Genomic DNA, 15,027 nt, shown 5'->3' on the forward strand with positions numbered 1-15,027 from the left:
CTGAGGTGGATCCATATCCAGAAATAATTAGAATGGTTCAATGTATAAGTGTGCCAAGTTTATTGCTTTTAACCCTAAGTGCTCAATTTTTGCCTTAACCGCCCTACTATTGCACAGTTTTAATAACAGTCGAAAACGTGTCATTTCAGGTTCACAAAGTCAATTTATATGGATTAAATCTGGTTCACAAATATTTGGATAAACACGTGGTTTTAAATGGTGGCTGACACATTGGATCTTTAAAAAGTCGAAAATAAAAATGGATTTAGAATGTGTTAATACTAAAACAAGGAATAGCATGAATTAGTAATTGAAGCTCTGGTAAAGTATATCCAAACTGCCCATGGATGTCACATAAACAGCTGTCACTTTATACCACACAATATATCATATCGTGGTACATTCATGTCAAAATGTTAAGAAATCTGTTCGAATGGACCCCCATTATTAGAAAATAGTATCAAACAGAAACTGTATAGTCTCTGAAATGAATGCATAATGATAAAAAAGGTTAATTCTCTTTTGATAGCTGATAGTGTGTTCACGAGTAAAGAAATCTAGACTTGCGAACCACTATAGACTTGCTTGAGATACCGTATTCGACGTAATAAGCGCTCCGCTCTAATAAGCGCCCACGGCGTTATTTGCTAATATACTGGCTAGTGAACAATCCCAGTTAGCACCCTTTCCGATTGATCGATGTACACAAGACCTATTTTTTTCGTGTATAATACGCTCTCGTTTGTTATATGCACCCTTAATTATGGGCAATTAAATTCTCGATAATATATCTATCGTGTATAATACACACATATTCTTTTTTTATATTATTTCAGGCTGTCAGCATAAACCACAAAATTTACAATCTTTCAACCTCGTTTTTAATCTCACCAAAATTATATTCTAATAAGAGCCCCGTTTCTAATTTTGAGAGCGCCCTGAGCGCTTATTACGTCGAATACGGTATTTGGATATGTGTGCGCCGGGTTTGTATAAGCACGCTGTGGGCTGGTTGCCGGCGTTACATATGAGACATGCATTATAGGATGAAATATATGTATGATCTACAATGTAGATACATTGTTGCTCAACATGAATTAGGCTCCATACCGTCAACGATACCTCTTTCGTTGACGTCAGGCATCAGGTGGTCCTGGGGGCATCTTTAACACGATGAGGAAACCACCCTCTTCCAAACACAAATGACTAAAAAAGTTGCAATACGTTTTTAATGCAAATCAATAATCATGGCGGTCTAAAAATCAGCAGACGCTAAAGTGAGTGAGTGAGTATGGTTTTACGCCGCTTTTAGCAATATTCCAGCAATATCACGGCGGGGGACACCAGAAATGGGCTTCACACATTGTACCCATGTCGGGAATCGAACCCGGGTCTTTGGCGTGACGAGCGAACGCTTTAACCACTAGGCTACCCGACCGCCCCCGACGCTAAAGCAATGGATGGTAGATAGTGTGATAGTGTGACAGTTTAATTCTCAAGCGTATCAATGTTTTGAACATATAAGAAAAACCAAAGAAAAAAACAAATGTGTTGAGATTGGTTGGTTGGTTGGTTTGTTGTTTTACGCCGCACTCAGCAATATTCCAGCTATATGACGGCGGTCTGTAAATAATCGAGTCTGGACCAGACAATTCAGTGATTGATATCTTGAGCATAGATCCACGCAATTGGGATCGATGACATGCTTCAACCAAGTCAGCGAGCCTGACCACCCGATCCCGTTAGTCGCCTCTTACGACAAGCTTAGTCGCTTTTTACGGCAAGCATGGGTTACTGAAGACCTATTCTACCCCGGATCTTCACGGGTCAGATGTGTTACGAGGTGTATGCATCTTTGTGTCCTGCACAGAAGTTTCAGTGTCTGCGAAATATCACATGTCCATGTTTACATATCCGTGATCAAGATAGAATCACGTTGTAAGGATGATGACTTGATGAATCACATCGCAAGGACACATAACTGTTTTATCCCATATAAATCCTCCTGTGATCATGATAATAAACATATAATTCCATGCCGTCCCGTGGAAACCGTTTACCATCACTCTGATACTGATTACATTTTATGTCTGTTTGTTTGTTTGTTGTTTAACGCCGCACTCAGCAATATTCCAGCTGTATGACGGCGGTCTGTTAAATAATCGAGTCTGGACCAGCAAATCCAGTGATTGATATCATGAGCATCGATCCACGCAATTGTTTGTTGTTTAGCGCCGCACTCCGCAATATTCCAGCTGTATGACTGCGGTCTGTTAAAAAATCGAGTCTGGACCAGACAATCCAGTTATTGACATCATGAGCATCAAACCACGCAATTGGGACACGATGACATGCATCAACCAGGTCAGCAAGCCTGACCACCCGATCCAGTTAGTGGCCTCGAGCTCTTGCGACTACGAAGTCACCTTTTTCGGCAAGCATTGGTTGCTGAAGACCTATTCTACCCCGGATGTTCACGGGTCGATTACATTTAATGAAAGTGACATTAACACTTAAAACAAAAGTCTATGTCCCTGTAGGTAAGTGATTGACAGACAAAATACCAAGAGGACAAATATATCTAAAAACTAACGACATGAATCATTGTTCTCAAAGAGGGTCAAGTGCACTGGAATAGTGAGAGTCGGTAGTGGCCACCACAGATCTGACCGCTGTTGCCCGCACATGGAGTGTTGCAGTCCCCTTCGCTCATGACAGGATACTTCACGTTGTCATAGGAGTTTCCACAGTAGCAATGTTTATAATACTGAAAGAAAATGTGCATTCATGTGTTACATTACATTATTCTTGTCAATGTGATTCTTAGCATCTTCTGCATCATCAATGCGTTACTGGGAGGTAAATTCTGCATTCAGCTATCCCCCGTGAATACATACGAGTGATTGCCAGTGTAGGAGTGACGTCTGTCTGTTATTAGTCAAATAATGAAATAAGTCCGTTCATAACTGAAACCGTCTCCGTGCAGTGTAACTTTGAAAATGCCCTTTGATGCAAGATGAACAAGAAATATTGCTGTTTGAGGGATTTAATCTGTGTACTCGCTGATTTCCGTCTCATTTGAACTGGGTTGTTTTGTATTGTTGGTTAAAGGTAGCGACTAGACTGCAAAGCTGTCGTGTATGTTCATGGGTTATACCATCTTCCCGAGGCAAGAGAGTTAACTGACTTTTAAAGTCCAGTTTCCACCCTTGCCGAACTAGGCTGGAATTCCTGGGCTCGATCGTAGCGCCACCAGTGGCTATTACGAGTTATGTCCTTTCTATGCCTCTCCCATTGACCAATCTGATTCAACCTCTTGTATCACTTGCATATGCTTCAAACAGAACGGTGGCGCCCAGTCAAAACGATCTGATTGATAATCAAGATCTATCTTGTGATAAAACGAGTCTTACATCGCAAAGTGCATCAAATCACGTGAGCACCTTGATTAAAAGCATGAAAAGATTTAGAAAATATCTGTTGACAACGAGTTAGCGGTGCACATGCTTTGCATATCCTGCAGTCGACCGAAATCTGCATGACACTTTACGAACCGGATTTCGATTTCAGTGCGCGATTTTGATTGGACTATGCATAGACTCGTTAGTCCAGCCAAAATGTAACTCCATAATACCAGCCTAGTTCGGCAAGGGTGGAAACTGGACTTTTATAGTCAGTTAACTCACTTGCCTCGGGAAGATGGGGTTATACAAACCACTGAAGCACTGAAGATGCTTCCTCTGACAGTGATGTGTCAAATAATCTCTCTCAGAATATTTGCGACGTTGTATAGTTCTATTTCAACCATTTAGCCATAGGATTTCACGCTGGTGGTTTACTTACCTCAAGTCCAGCAAGAACATAGTTGCCCTGTCTGCAGCGTGTCAGGCACCTTTCATGCGTCATGGAGACGTTCTTGTCGTGGATGTCGTTGATCATTCTGTTCCGGTCATCCAGGTAGCATCCCTTATACACAAAACCTGCAACCAGATCAGCATCAGATATTGTTCAGGACTTCTTAGCAAAACATAAATTAGCTGTTTTTGTTTGTTTCTTGTATATTGTCGCACACAGGGCAATGTGTCAGCTATATGCGGGAGCCCGTAAATTATCGAGTCTGGACCAGACAGTCCAGTGATTGACGTTATAATCATGGATCTCCCAGAATGGTTTACGATCACATGCATCAAACATGTCTGCGTGCCTGACAAGCGGCTCAGCTTTTGAAGAACGCATGTCTTAGTTTCGGTTGCATTCAGAAGACTCCAGACAGGCAATAATCCAAGACGCAAAGCCTGGCAACTGCAGCGAGGCAACAAACCAAGACGCAAAGCCTTGACAACCCAAGATAGGCAATAATCCAAGATGCAAAGCCTGACAACTGCAGCGAGGCAACAAACCAAGACGCAAAGCCTTGACAACCCCAGATAGGCAATAATCGAAGACGCAAAGCCTGACAACTGCAGCGAGGCAACAAGCCAAGACGCAAAGCCTTGACAACCATGTCCTCTTCTTCCCCCTCTAACTCTACACGAAGTTAATTGTAATGAAATGCACGCCCTGTATAATATACATCATGTAAACCCTACACACATCTCAATGATTGATTTGAGTCTATTGTTTAGTGTAATGTAGTAGTCTCTATGTTGTAATGAATTCATCCAAACAGAAATATCTACTGTGTTGTGGAGCACCAAACAGATGTCAAGACAAAGATAACATAGTCTACACTAGGCTATGTGCAGGAGCAGGAGTAAGTCCCTGTTAGGTCATTGGAGTGAAAAACAACAATCATTAACTACCCACATGTGGCGTTGAGATACTCACCATGCTCACACGATGCATCTGTAGTAGTTACTGATGTTGTGATAACAGTCATTATTGCGGGAGCTGTAGGTGAGGTAGTAGCAGGCCCTGCAGTTGTCGTTGTGGTTGCATCCAGGTCTGTAGTTGTCATAGACGTAGCAGTGGTGGCAGCAGCAGTGGTGACATCCAGGGCTGTAGTCGTCACAGACGTAGCAGTGGTGGCAGCAGCAGTGGTGGCAACCAGGGCTGTAGTCGTCACAGACGTAGCAGTGGTGGCAGCAGCAGTGGTGACATCCAGGTCTGTAGTCGTCATAGACGTAGCAGTGGTGGCAGCAGCAGTGGTGACATCCAGGGCTGTAGTCGTCACAGACGTAGCAGTGGTGGGAGCAGCAGTGGTGACATCCAGGGCTGTAGTCGTCACAGACGTAGCAGTGATAGCAGAAGATGTAATCATCGCTGCTGTTGCAGAAGCTGCAGTTGTGGCAGTGTTGGCATCCAAAGCTGTAGTGGTAGAAGAAACTGAGATATATGTTAAATATACGCTTAGATGTATGTACCTTTACATAGGGGTCAAGGGAGGCGGTCGTGATTCACGCATGGACTTTCAACATTGTTGATACTATTTCAATCTGTCATCGCTGTTGTCGATACTGGATTTATTACAATAATGTTTGTGTATCACTTGTTAAAATCAGTATCTCAGACACATGAATGTCACAAATCTCAATACACATGCCTTTTTTTGTGTTTTATTGATTGCAGTGCTTAATTACTTTTGTACTTTTCATTTAGATTTCATTCTTATGATATCAGGTGTAAAACAATTCATACAACGTCCTCATGTATTATTATGTTTCAAATATGTTAAATGTTCAATTCCCTATGGTTTTTACCTTTAAGGCGGACATTGGATAACACTCAATTCTGTATTGTATGTGAGACATGTTCTTAAAGTGCAAACTCTACATGCTGCTAAATAGACTCGGGGATATCCTCCCAAGCTGAAGACCAGGTTGTCCTCCTGTCCGTCCCGACGCTAGATTAAAGGCCTGAGTTGCTGTCAGACCCGAAGACAGAATCTGGTCACGTGAAAGATGGTTTGGGCCGAGGTCCGCGAAACCGAGTTTGACAAATTTGTGAGATTTAATGCCTTATGTGTATTTAGATCAGGGAAGCTGCATATTTAGTACTGACTAGGTCAATAGTATGCTTGTAAAGCCTAAATGCTTTCGATTGTTTTTCTTATATTGGTGTTCATAAATCCTCAAACTTCTTGTTCAATGCGCCTTGATGTAATCTGTCTGCCAAGTAAGCTGACTTCTCACGAGTTTGTACTTGTGCATACGCTATTTGGACAATTATGTGTTGATAAGTTTTTCGCTAGCGTGGGCTGCGTAACTATGACAGTACCCTTAGCATTTACATGTGTATTTTCTCCATCAATCAATATCAGATTCATTAAATGAATATCGCGTCAACGTGGATGTAACCATCGCCATAACACAAGCTTTGTTGTTTGTTTTATTGATTTCTGTTATTGGTTAAATTTATTGATTACTGTTATTGATTACATTTATTGATTACTGTTATTGATTATGGTAGTATCTGCAGTTAAGATAGTAGAAGATAGCACTGTTTTGTGGTAATTCAAATGACATGTACAAAAAACGTCATGAGCAACCACAGAGTAGATGTATGTTAGCGCATGACATGTGGACTATAAACATTATTTTAAGTATTATTGGTTTACATGTCGTACAGTAAGCCTATCTACCTCTGCTGTCCCTACTACATGTATTCGCCTCACTTCGTAATGACCTCTGACCCGTGAAGATCCGGGGTATAATAGGTCTTCATCCACCCATGCTGGTCTCCACCCGTGAAGATCCGGGGTACAATAGGTCTTCATCAACCCATACTTGTCTCCACCTGTGAAGATCCGGGGTAGAATAGGTCTTCATCCCCCATGCTTGTCTCCACCCGTGAAGATCTGGGGTATAATAGGTCTTCATCAACCCATACTTGTCTCCACCTGTGAAGATCTGGGATATAATAGGTCTTCAACAACCCATACTTGTCTCCACCTGTGAAGATCCGGGGAATAATAGGTTTTCATCAACCCATGCTTGTCTCCACCCGTGAAGATCCGGGGTATAATAGGTCTTCAACAACCCATGCTTGTCGCCACCCGTGAAGATCTAGGGTAGAATAGGTTTTCATCAACCCATGCTTGTCTCCACCCTTGAAGATCCGGGGTATAATAGGTCTTCAACAACCCATGCTTGTATCCACCTGTGAAGATCCGGGGTATAATAGGGCTTCAACAACCCATGCTTGTCTCCACCCGTGAAGATCTGGGGTATAATAGGTCTTCATCAACCCATGCTTGTCGCCACCCGTGAAGATCTGGGGTAGAATAGGTCTTCATCAACCCATACTTGTCTCCACCTGTGAAGATCCGGGGTAGAATAGGTCTTCATCCCCCATGCTTGTCTTCACCCGTGAAGATCTGGGGTATAATAGGTCTTCATCAACCCATACTTGTCTCCACCTGTGAAGATCTGGGATATAATAGGTCTTCATCCACCCATGCTTGTCACCACCCGTAAAGATCCGGGGTATAATAGGTCTTCATCAACCCATGCTTGTCTCCACCCGTGAAGATCCGGGGTATAATAGGTCTTCAACAACCCATACTTGTCTCCACCCGTGAAGATCCGGGGTATAATAGGTTTTCATCAACCCATGCTTGTCGCCACCCGTGAAGATCCGGGGTATAATAGGTCTTCAACAACCCATGCTTGTATCCACCTGTGAAGATCCGGGGTATAATAGGTCTTCAACAACCCATGCTTGTCTCCACCCGTGAAGATCTGGGGTATAATAGGTTTTCATCAACCCATGCTTGTCTCCACCCGTGAAGATCCAGGGTATAATATGTTTTCATCAACCCATGCTTGTCTCCGCCCGTGAAGATCCGGGGTATAATAGGTTTTCATCAACCCATGCTTGTCTCCACCCGTGAAGATCCAGGGTAGAATAGGTCTTCAACAACCCATGCTTGTCTCCACCCGTGAAGATCTGGGGTTGAATAGGTTTTCATCAACCCATGCTTGTCTCCACCCGTGAAGATCCAGGGTATAATAGGTTTTCATCAACCCATGCTTGTCTCCGCCCGTGAAGATCCGGGGTATAATAGGTTTTCATCAACCCATGCTTGTCTCCACCCGTGAAGATCCGGGGTATAATAGGTTTTCATCAACCCATGCTTGTCTCCACCCGTGAAGATCCGGGGTATAATATGTTTTCATCAACCCATGCTTGTCTCCACCTGTGAAGATCCGGGGTATAACAGGTCTTCAACAACCCATGCTTGTCTCCACCCGTGAAGATCTGGGATTTAATAGGTCTTCAACAACCCATGCTTGTATCCACCTGTGAAGATCTGGGGTATAATAGGTCTTCATCCACCCATGCTTGTCTCCACCCGTGAAGATCCGGGGTAGAATAGGTCTTCATCAACCCATACTTGTCTCCACCCATGAAGATCCGGGGTATAATAGGTCTCCATCAACCCATGCTTGTCTCCACCCTTGAAGATCCAGGGTAGAATAGAATTCCATCAACCCATGATTGTCTCCACCCGTGAAGATCCGGGGTAGAATAGGCTTTCATTGACCCATGCTTGTCTCCGTCCTTGAAAACCCGGGGAATAATAGGTCTTCATCAACGCATGCTTGTCGCCACCCATGAAGATCTGGGGTAAAATAGGTCTTCATCAACCCATGCTTGTCTCCACGCATGAAGATGCGATGAATGTTTTAGCTGTATGCATTTTCTCACATTTGATAACCTGGCCTTACTTCCATTAACATCTGCTACGGATGACAGATTCGTGTTTTAACTGTTTAGTTTTATCTAAATCTGAAGATATAATTGAGATTTCGACTGTATCTTATCTGAACATAAGACCCGTGAAGATCCGGGATAGAATGGGTCTTCAGCAACCCATGCTTGCCGTAAAAGGCGACTATGCCTATCGTAAGATGCGACTAAAGGGATCGGCTGGTCAGACTCGCTGACTTGGTTGATGCATGTCATCGTAGCCCAATTGCGTGAATCGATGCTCATGATGTCAATCACTGGATTATTTGGAACAGACTCGATTATCTACAGACCGCCGTCATATAGCTGGAATATTGCTGAGTGCGGCGTTAAACAACCAACCAACCAACCAACCAACGATGCTCATTATGTCAATCACTGGATTGTTTGGACCAGACTCGATTATCTACAGATCGCCGTCACATAGCTTGAATATTTCCGAGTGCGGTTCTAAACAACAAACAAACAATTTGTTTGTGTACCACACGCCTCTGTGATACATAGTTTGGTAACAAGTAATTGAAATAAATGTAAAGGGTGGCCTGATAGTTGTGATGATTACCTTCTAGAGGGAGGCAGACATGGCTGGAAGCTGCTTCAACTGGAGCACAGACATGGGTGTCAGGACAAGGACGTCCTGTACACGGATGACTCGGACCCTAACAGAGAAATATGTATTAAGATCATATCATATTCCCCAAATGATGTGTTGTCCTTTTTCAAAATTATACAACGTAAAATTACGAGAAAAATGTTTGGTTGCCTGGATCCTTAATGGAGAGATGTATATAGTTAAGGAGTCAGTACACGGTTGTATGGATCCTTAATGGAGAGATGTATATAGTTAAGGAGTCAGCATACGGTTGTATGGATCCTTAATGGAGAGATGTATATAGTTCAGGGGTCAGCATACGGTTGTATAGATCCTTAATGGAGAGATGTATATAGTTCAGGGGTCAGCATACGGTTGTATGGATCCTTAATGGAGAGATGTATATAGTTAAGGAGTCAGCATACGGTTGTATGGATTCTTAATGGAGAGATGTATATAGTTCAGGGGTCAGCATACGGTTGCCTGGATCCTTAATGGAGAGATGCTTATAGTTCAGGAGTCAGCATACGGTTGTATGGATCCTTAATGGAGAGATGTATATAGTTCAGGGGTCAGCATACGGTTGTATGGATCCTTAATGGGGAGATGTATATAGTTAAGGAGTCAGTACACGGTTGTATGGATCCTTAATGGAGAGATGTATATAGTTAAGGAGTCAGCATACGGTTGTATGGATCCTTAATGGAGAGATGTATATAGTTCAGGGGTCAGCATACGGTTGTATGGATCCTTAATGGAGAGATGTATATAGTTAAGGAGTCAGCATACGGTTGTATGGATTCTTAATGGAGAGATGTATATAGTTCAGGGGTCAGCATACGGTTGTATGGATCCTTAATGGAGAGATGTATATAGTTAAGGAGTCAGCATACGGTTGTATGGATCCTTAATGGAGAGATGCATATACATGTAGTTAAGGGATCAGCATACGGTTGTATGGATCCTTAATGGAGAGATGTATATAGTTAAGGAGTCAGCATACGATATGGACCCTTAATGGAGAGATGTATATAGTTCAGGAGTCAGCATACGGTATGGATCCTTAATGGAGAGATGTATATAGTTCAGGAGTCAGTATACGGTTGTATGGATCCTGGTTACAAATTATGTGTACATGAGTTGCGCATTTGGGAATTACCAGACACGTAATATACACTAAAAAATGTCTGATCAGACTGAATGTAATATGATCACCTGACTGCACCATAACTTCCAACAAATCTACATACGACACATTCTATCGACCATACTAATTTATATTTGAACACACAAGCTTCTATCTACCATGCTACCAACACATACAGCCATGGTACCTACCGCCTCCGAATAATAATTGTACTGCGCAGCTCTCTCTCAGCTCTATTTAACAATTAGAGCACTACTTTATGCCAAAACGAGGGTAAAATATATCATGGATCGTAGATTCAACACGTTGTTTGAGATACGTTAATCAAGTCAGTGTTGTAGTGGGAATTCCACTGTGACACCGCGTGATACTTTCAGACCTTACAATGTGTGGGCATCGTTCGATGACTCCTTCCCCCCTAGGAGGTAATTCTGCGTACAAGATTTACAGCCCGTGTGTTGATTCAGGGTCAGAAGACGGGTTGGTGTATCATAGTTACCTTTGGAGCGAAGCCCATTTCTGGTGTCCCCCGCCGTGATAGTGCTGGAATATTGCTAAAAGCGGCGTAAAACCATACTAACTCACTCACTCACTCACTTTGGAGTGAATCAAATGCACATTGACTTACATTAAACCTAATCTCACCTCGTCTTATGCATTCTTTCACGCCACACAGCTCACCTTACTTGAAGTTTCTACCGCTCTTCTGTCCACCTTACGTTATCATCTAGTATCTATCTGGGGGCACGGTTGGCCAAGTCGTCTAAGGCGCCGCGATTCGCTGTGCAGAGTTGCGTCCCTTGAGGACGCCAGAAACCTATGATTGTGGGTTCGAATCGATTATGTTTCTAGGTTTGTCAACATCATACTCGAGCTCGTGGGTTTCACCAAAGTGGTAAACGACTGAGTCCTGCATCACTTCGGGCTTTCCTCTCACATTAAGCTGACACGCCGCGATATAACTGGAATACTGTTAAAAGCGGCGTTAAACCCAACTCACTCACTCCCTTGTATCTATCTTTCAACTATGCTTGATGTGTCTTCTCCTCGACAATCTTATCTACCTTCTTGTCTACCATATCACCATACTATCTTCAGGTAACCTACAATGTCTATCTCTCCCATCCTACATACCTTCTTGTCTTCCATATCACCATACCATCTTTAGGTGGCCTACAATGACTATCTCTCCCATCCTACATACCTTCTTGTCTTCCATATCACCATACCATCTTTAGGTGGCCTACAATGTCTATCTCTCCCATCCTACCTACCTTCTTGTCTACCATATCACCATACTATCTTCAGGTAACCTACAATGTCTATCTCTCCCATCCTACCTACCTTCTTCTCTACCATATCACCATACCATCTTCAGGTAACCTACAATGTCTATCTCTCCCATCCTACATACCTTCTTGTCTTCCATATCACCATACCATCTTTAGGTGGCCTACAATGACTATCTCTCCCATCCTACATACCTTCTTGTCTTCCATATCACCATACCATCTTTAGGTGGCCTACAATGACTATCTCTCCCATCCTACCTACCTTCTTGTCCACCATATAACCATACCATCTTCAGGTAACCTACAATGTCTATCTCTCCCATCCTATCTACCTTCTTCTCTACCATATCACCATTCCATCTTCAGGTAACCTACAATGTCAATCTCTCCCATCCTACCTACCTTCTTGTCTTCCATATCACCATATCATCTTTAGGTGGCCTACAATGTCTATCTCTCCCATCCTACCTACCTTCTTGTCTTCCATATCACCATACCATCTTTAGGTGGCCTACAATGTCTATCTCTCCCATCCTACCTACCTTCACGTCTACCATATAACCATACCATCTTCAGGTAACCTACAATGTCTATCTCTCCCATCCTATCTACCTTCTTCTCTACCATATCACCATTCCATCTTCAGGTAACCTACAATGTCAATCTCTCCCATCCTACCTACCTTATTGTCTTCCATATCACCATATCATCTTTAGGTGGCCTACAATGTATAGCTCTCCCGTCCTACGTACATTCTTGTCTACCATATCACCATACTCTTGAGGTAGCCTACAATGTATAGCTCTCCCGTCCTACCTACCTTATTGTCTTCGATATCACCATACTATCTTCAGGTAACCTACAATGCCCAACTCTCCTATCCTACCTACAAGTTATGCAGATTATTGTAGCCTCATGCATCCTTCCATAACAACACTATACTACCTACCATCTGTGATGTGTGTACCTCGGTACTGATACATCGGGGATCTGCCATGGCCTGAGATGGGTCGGTGAGTGTTGTGTCATGAAGCCGACAGTCCCTTGATTTCCCGAGCCAGCTTATAGCCTTACATTGTTTGGAAAACCAGCACAAATTCATACAACTGATGTAAGTATGTGTATGTTTGACTTTGTAGAAGCCTCCATAGCACATGTGTGTGATTTTGTCGAAAGGCCCTTGCAACGACAACACCACAGAAAGTGATGCCAATGCTGATGTCATGCATACAAAATTCATCTTCACAAGTGAAGAGATATTTTACCAATGCCTGCTTGACGTGATATCGAGAATGGGATTTAGAATCGATTTATATTTTTCAATAGCTCCATCATTGCATTGTTTATTTAGAGAATTATGTGGATGGGGTACCATCGATTTCTGATGCGTGAAAAATAATGTCTTATCTGTATCTCTGGCTCATTATTTAAGTGTAGACATAAACTCTTGTCCTGCAAAACCTTCAACGGAGTAACCACAATATTTATGAACCTGCCACCAAGGATACATAACAGATACATGGGGATACAAGCAAGGTTCACAGCATGCTTCCTGTATGTTTAGCCAGCAGTGAAAACCAACAACTAACCAGCCAGTCCTATCAGCATTGAAATCATTGAATTACTTTTTGTATAATGTAAAGAACCACATGGCCTGGCTGATATTTAACACGTTACTAACTAGAAATGAATTTGCACTTGTAAAAGAAAAGCAGGACCTACACCAGCATTTCCAGCAATGCCACAATATATTGAAAGTATTAAACCATTATCTTCGACATGGAGATAATGCTACTACTACATTACACCTGCATAAGGTAAACCTAACCCTAACCCTGACCCTAACCCTGACCCTAACCCTGACCCTGACCCTAACCCTGACCCTAACCCTGACCCTGACCCTAACCCTGACCCTAACCCTGACCCTAACCCTAACCCTAATTCTAATCCTAACCCTGACCCTAATTCTAATCTTAACCCTAACCCTAATCCTGACCCTAATTCTAATCCTAACCCTAACTCTAACCCTACCCCTAACACTAAACAATTCACCCTCACCCTCACCGGTCTAGTATCATACCATTGTCTTTGATTTTGTGAAACAAATTACTATTACATCACACACGTACCAAGCATTATGAGGAACCTATATAAACTCCTAACACTCGAACTCGAACATTAACCCTAACGTTACCAGTAACATTCACCCTTACCTCAACACTGATATTAAACCAAGCAAATACAAGTTTAGCCAAAATTATTATTTTCCATTTTTGGCAAATCAAAGCCCATTAGTTCATACTGATTGACCTAGACCTTTATGTCATTCAATCACATATCACAAATATCCCCCAAGGCCATATAGGAGATGTAACATGTATGAAGTCTCCAATTTCTGTCAAAGGTGCATCAATGAGAAAACCAATTATGGCAGCAGCGATGGTCTAATTAAAGAATGCACGAAATATGAGCAGCCCCTAAAAATGTTTTCTTATTGACCAAGTCTTATATGATGTGACAATATAAAGAAATATCGACCTCAAGAAGTGACTTATATCTAACGATTTCTCCCGGCGCCTTAGACGACTGGGCCACCCGTGCCCCCTGTTTGTGTATGGACTAACGAAGCGGCGTTTGCAACGCTAGGGGCGTCTCCAGGTTATTTGCGTGCTGGAAACGTCAGCAGTGTGTGATAAGCAGATTATGAAATAGGTACCAACAAACCCAAAATGTTGACGGTCGACCCCGTTCAGGGCTTCCAAGGTCCAAGTAGGATCAATTGAACAGGAAACAGGATCTTCAGAATCTTGCTCAAACGTGGAATCAGATTGGCGCAAACCTTTCAGCAGGCTACGGGAGCACGAGTCACGGGTGAGAAGGTTAGAAATTGTCTTCAAGCACACCTCATCGGTGTACACAACGTCAGAACTGGGGTAATCATCGCTGGTCAGGTGTTACGTTTATAGATGAGTCTCGATTCACTTTGCACTTCCTTGATGGGCGCGACCGTGTCTGCAAAGTAATAATGAACGTCAGCCTCAGACCTCATGACAGACTTGGCGGTGTATCGGTTATAATGTGGTGTGACATCGTTATGACTGCAAGGAAGGGTACTAGACTTGACAATAAGGGCAACATACTCACACACTTCGTTGTCCCGTTCGCATGGTGTGCACCAATGGTCAATGGTCACCTTCAGCAGCACAACCTCCATAGAACGCCATGGCCATAAAAGGGAGATCTGTGCGTCAACATCAAAGGCCGCAGGGTAAGTGGGAGAGACTCCCCCAATCACCTTTTGGAGA

The 15,027-nt window shown here is 42.8% G+C and overlaps 1 protein-coding gene across 1 annotated transcript; it reads right to left on the bottom strand.

Moving 5' to 3' along the window:
• Positions 1-2,620: 2,620 nt before the first annotated feature.
• Positions 2,621-12,962, bottom strand: LOC139472914 (threonine-rich protein-like). The gene is made up of 6 exons (XM_071255382.1): positions 12,672-12,962; positions 9,254-9,350; positions 5,641-5,643; positions 4,828-5,160; positions 3,844-3,980; positions 2,621-2,767 (listed from the first exon to the last, which is right to left on the bottom strand). Exons 1-6 carry the CDS (start codon positions 12,960-12,962, stop codon positions 2,621-2,623), a joined length of 1,008 nt encoding a protein of 335 aa, XP_071111483.1.
• Between the last annotated feature and the right edge of the window lie 2,065 nt (positions 12,963-15,027).

Source organism: Haliotis cracherodii, unplaced genomic scaffold, assembly GCF_022045235.1.
Source record: "Haliotis cracherodii isolate W230 unplaced genomic scaffold, xgHalCrac1.p SCAF_25, whole genome shotgun sequence".
Classification (NCBI taxonomy): domain Eukaryota; kingdom Metazoa; phylum Mollusca; class Gastropoda; order Lepetellida; family Haliotidae; genus Haliotis; species Haliotis cracherodii.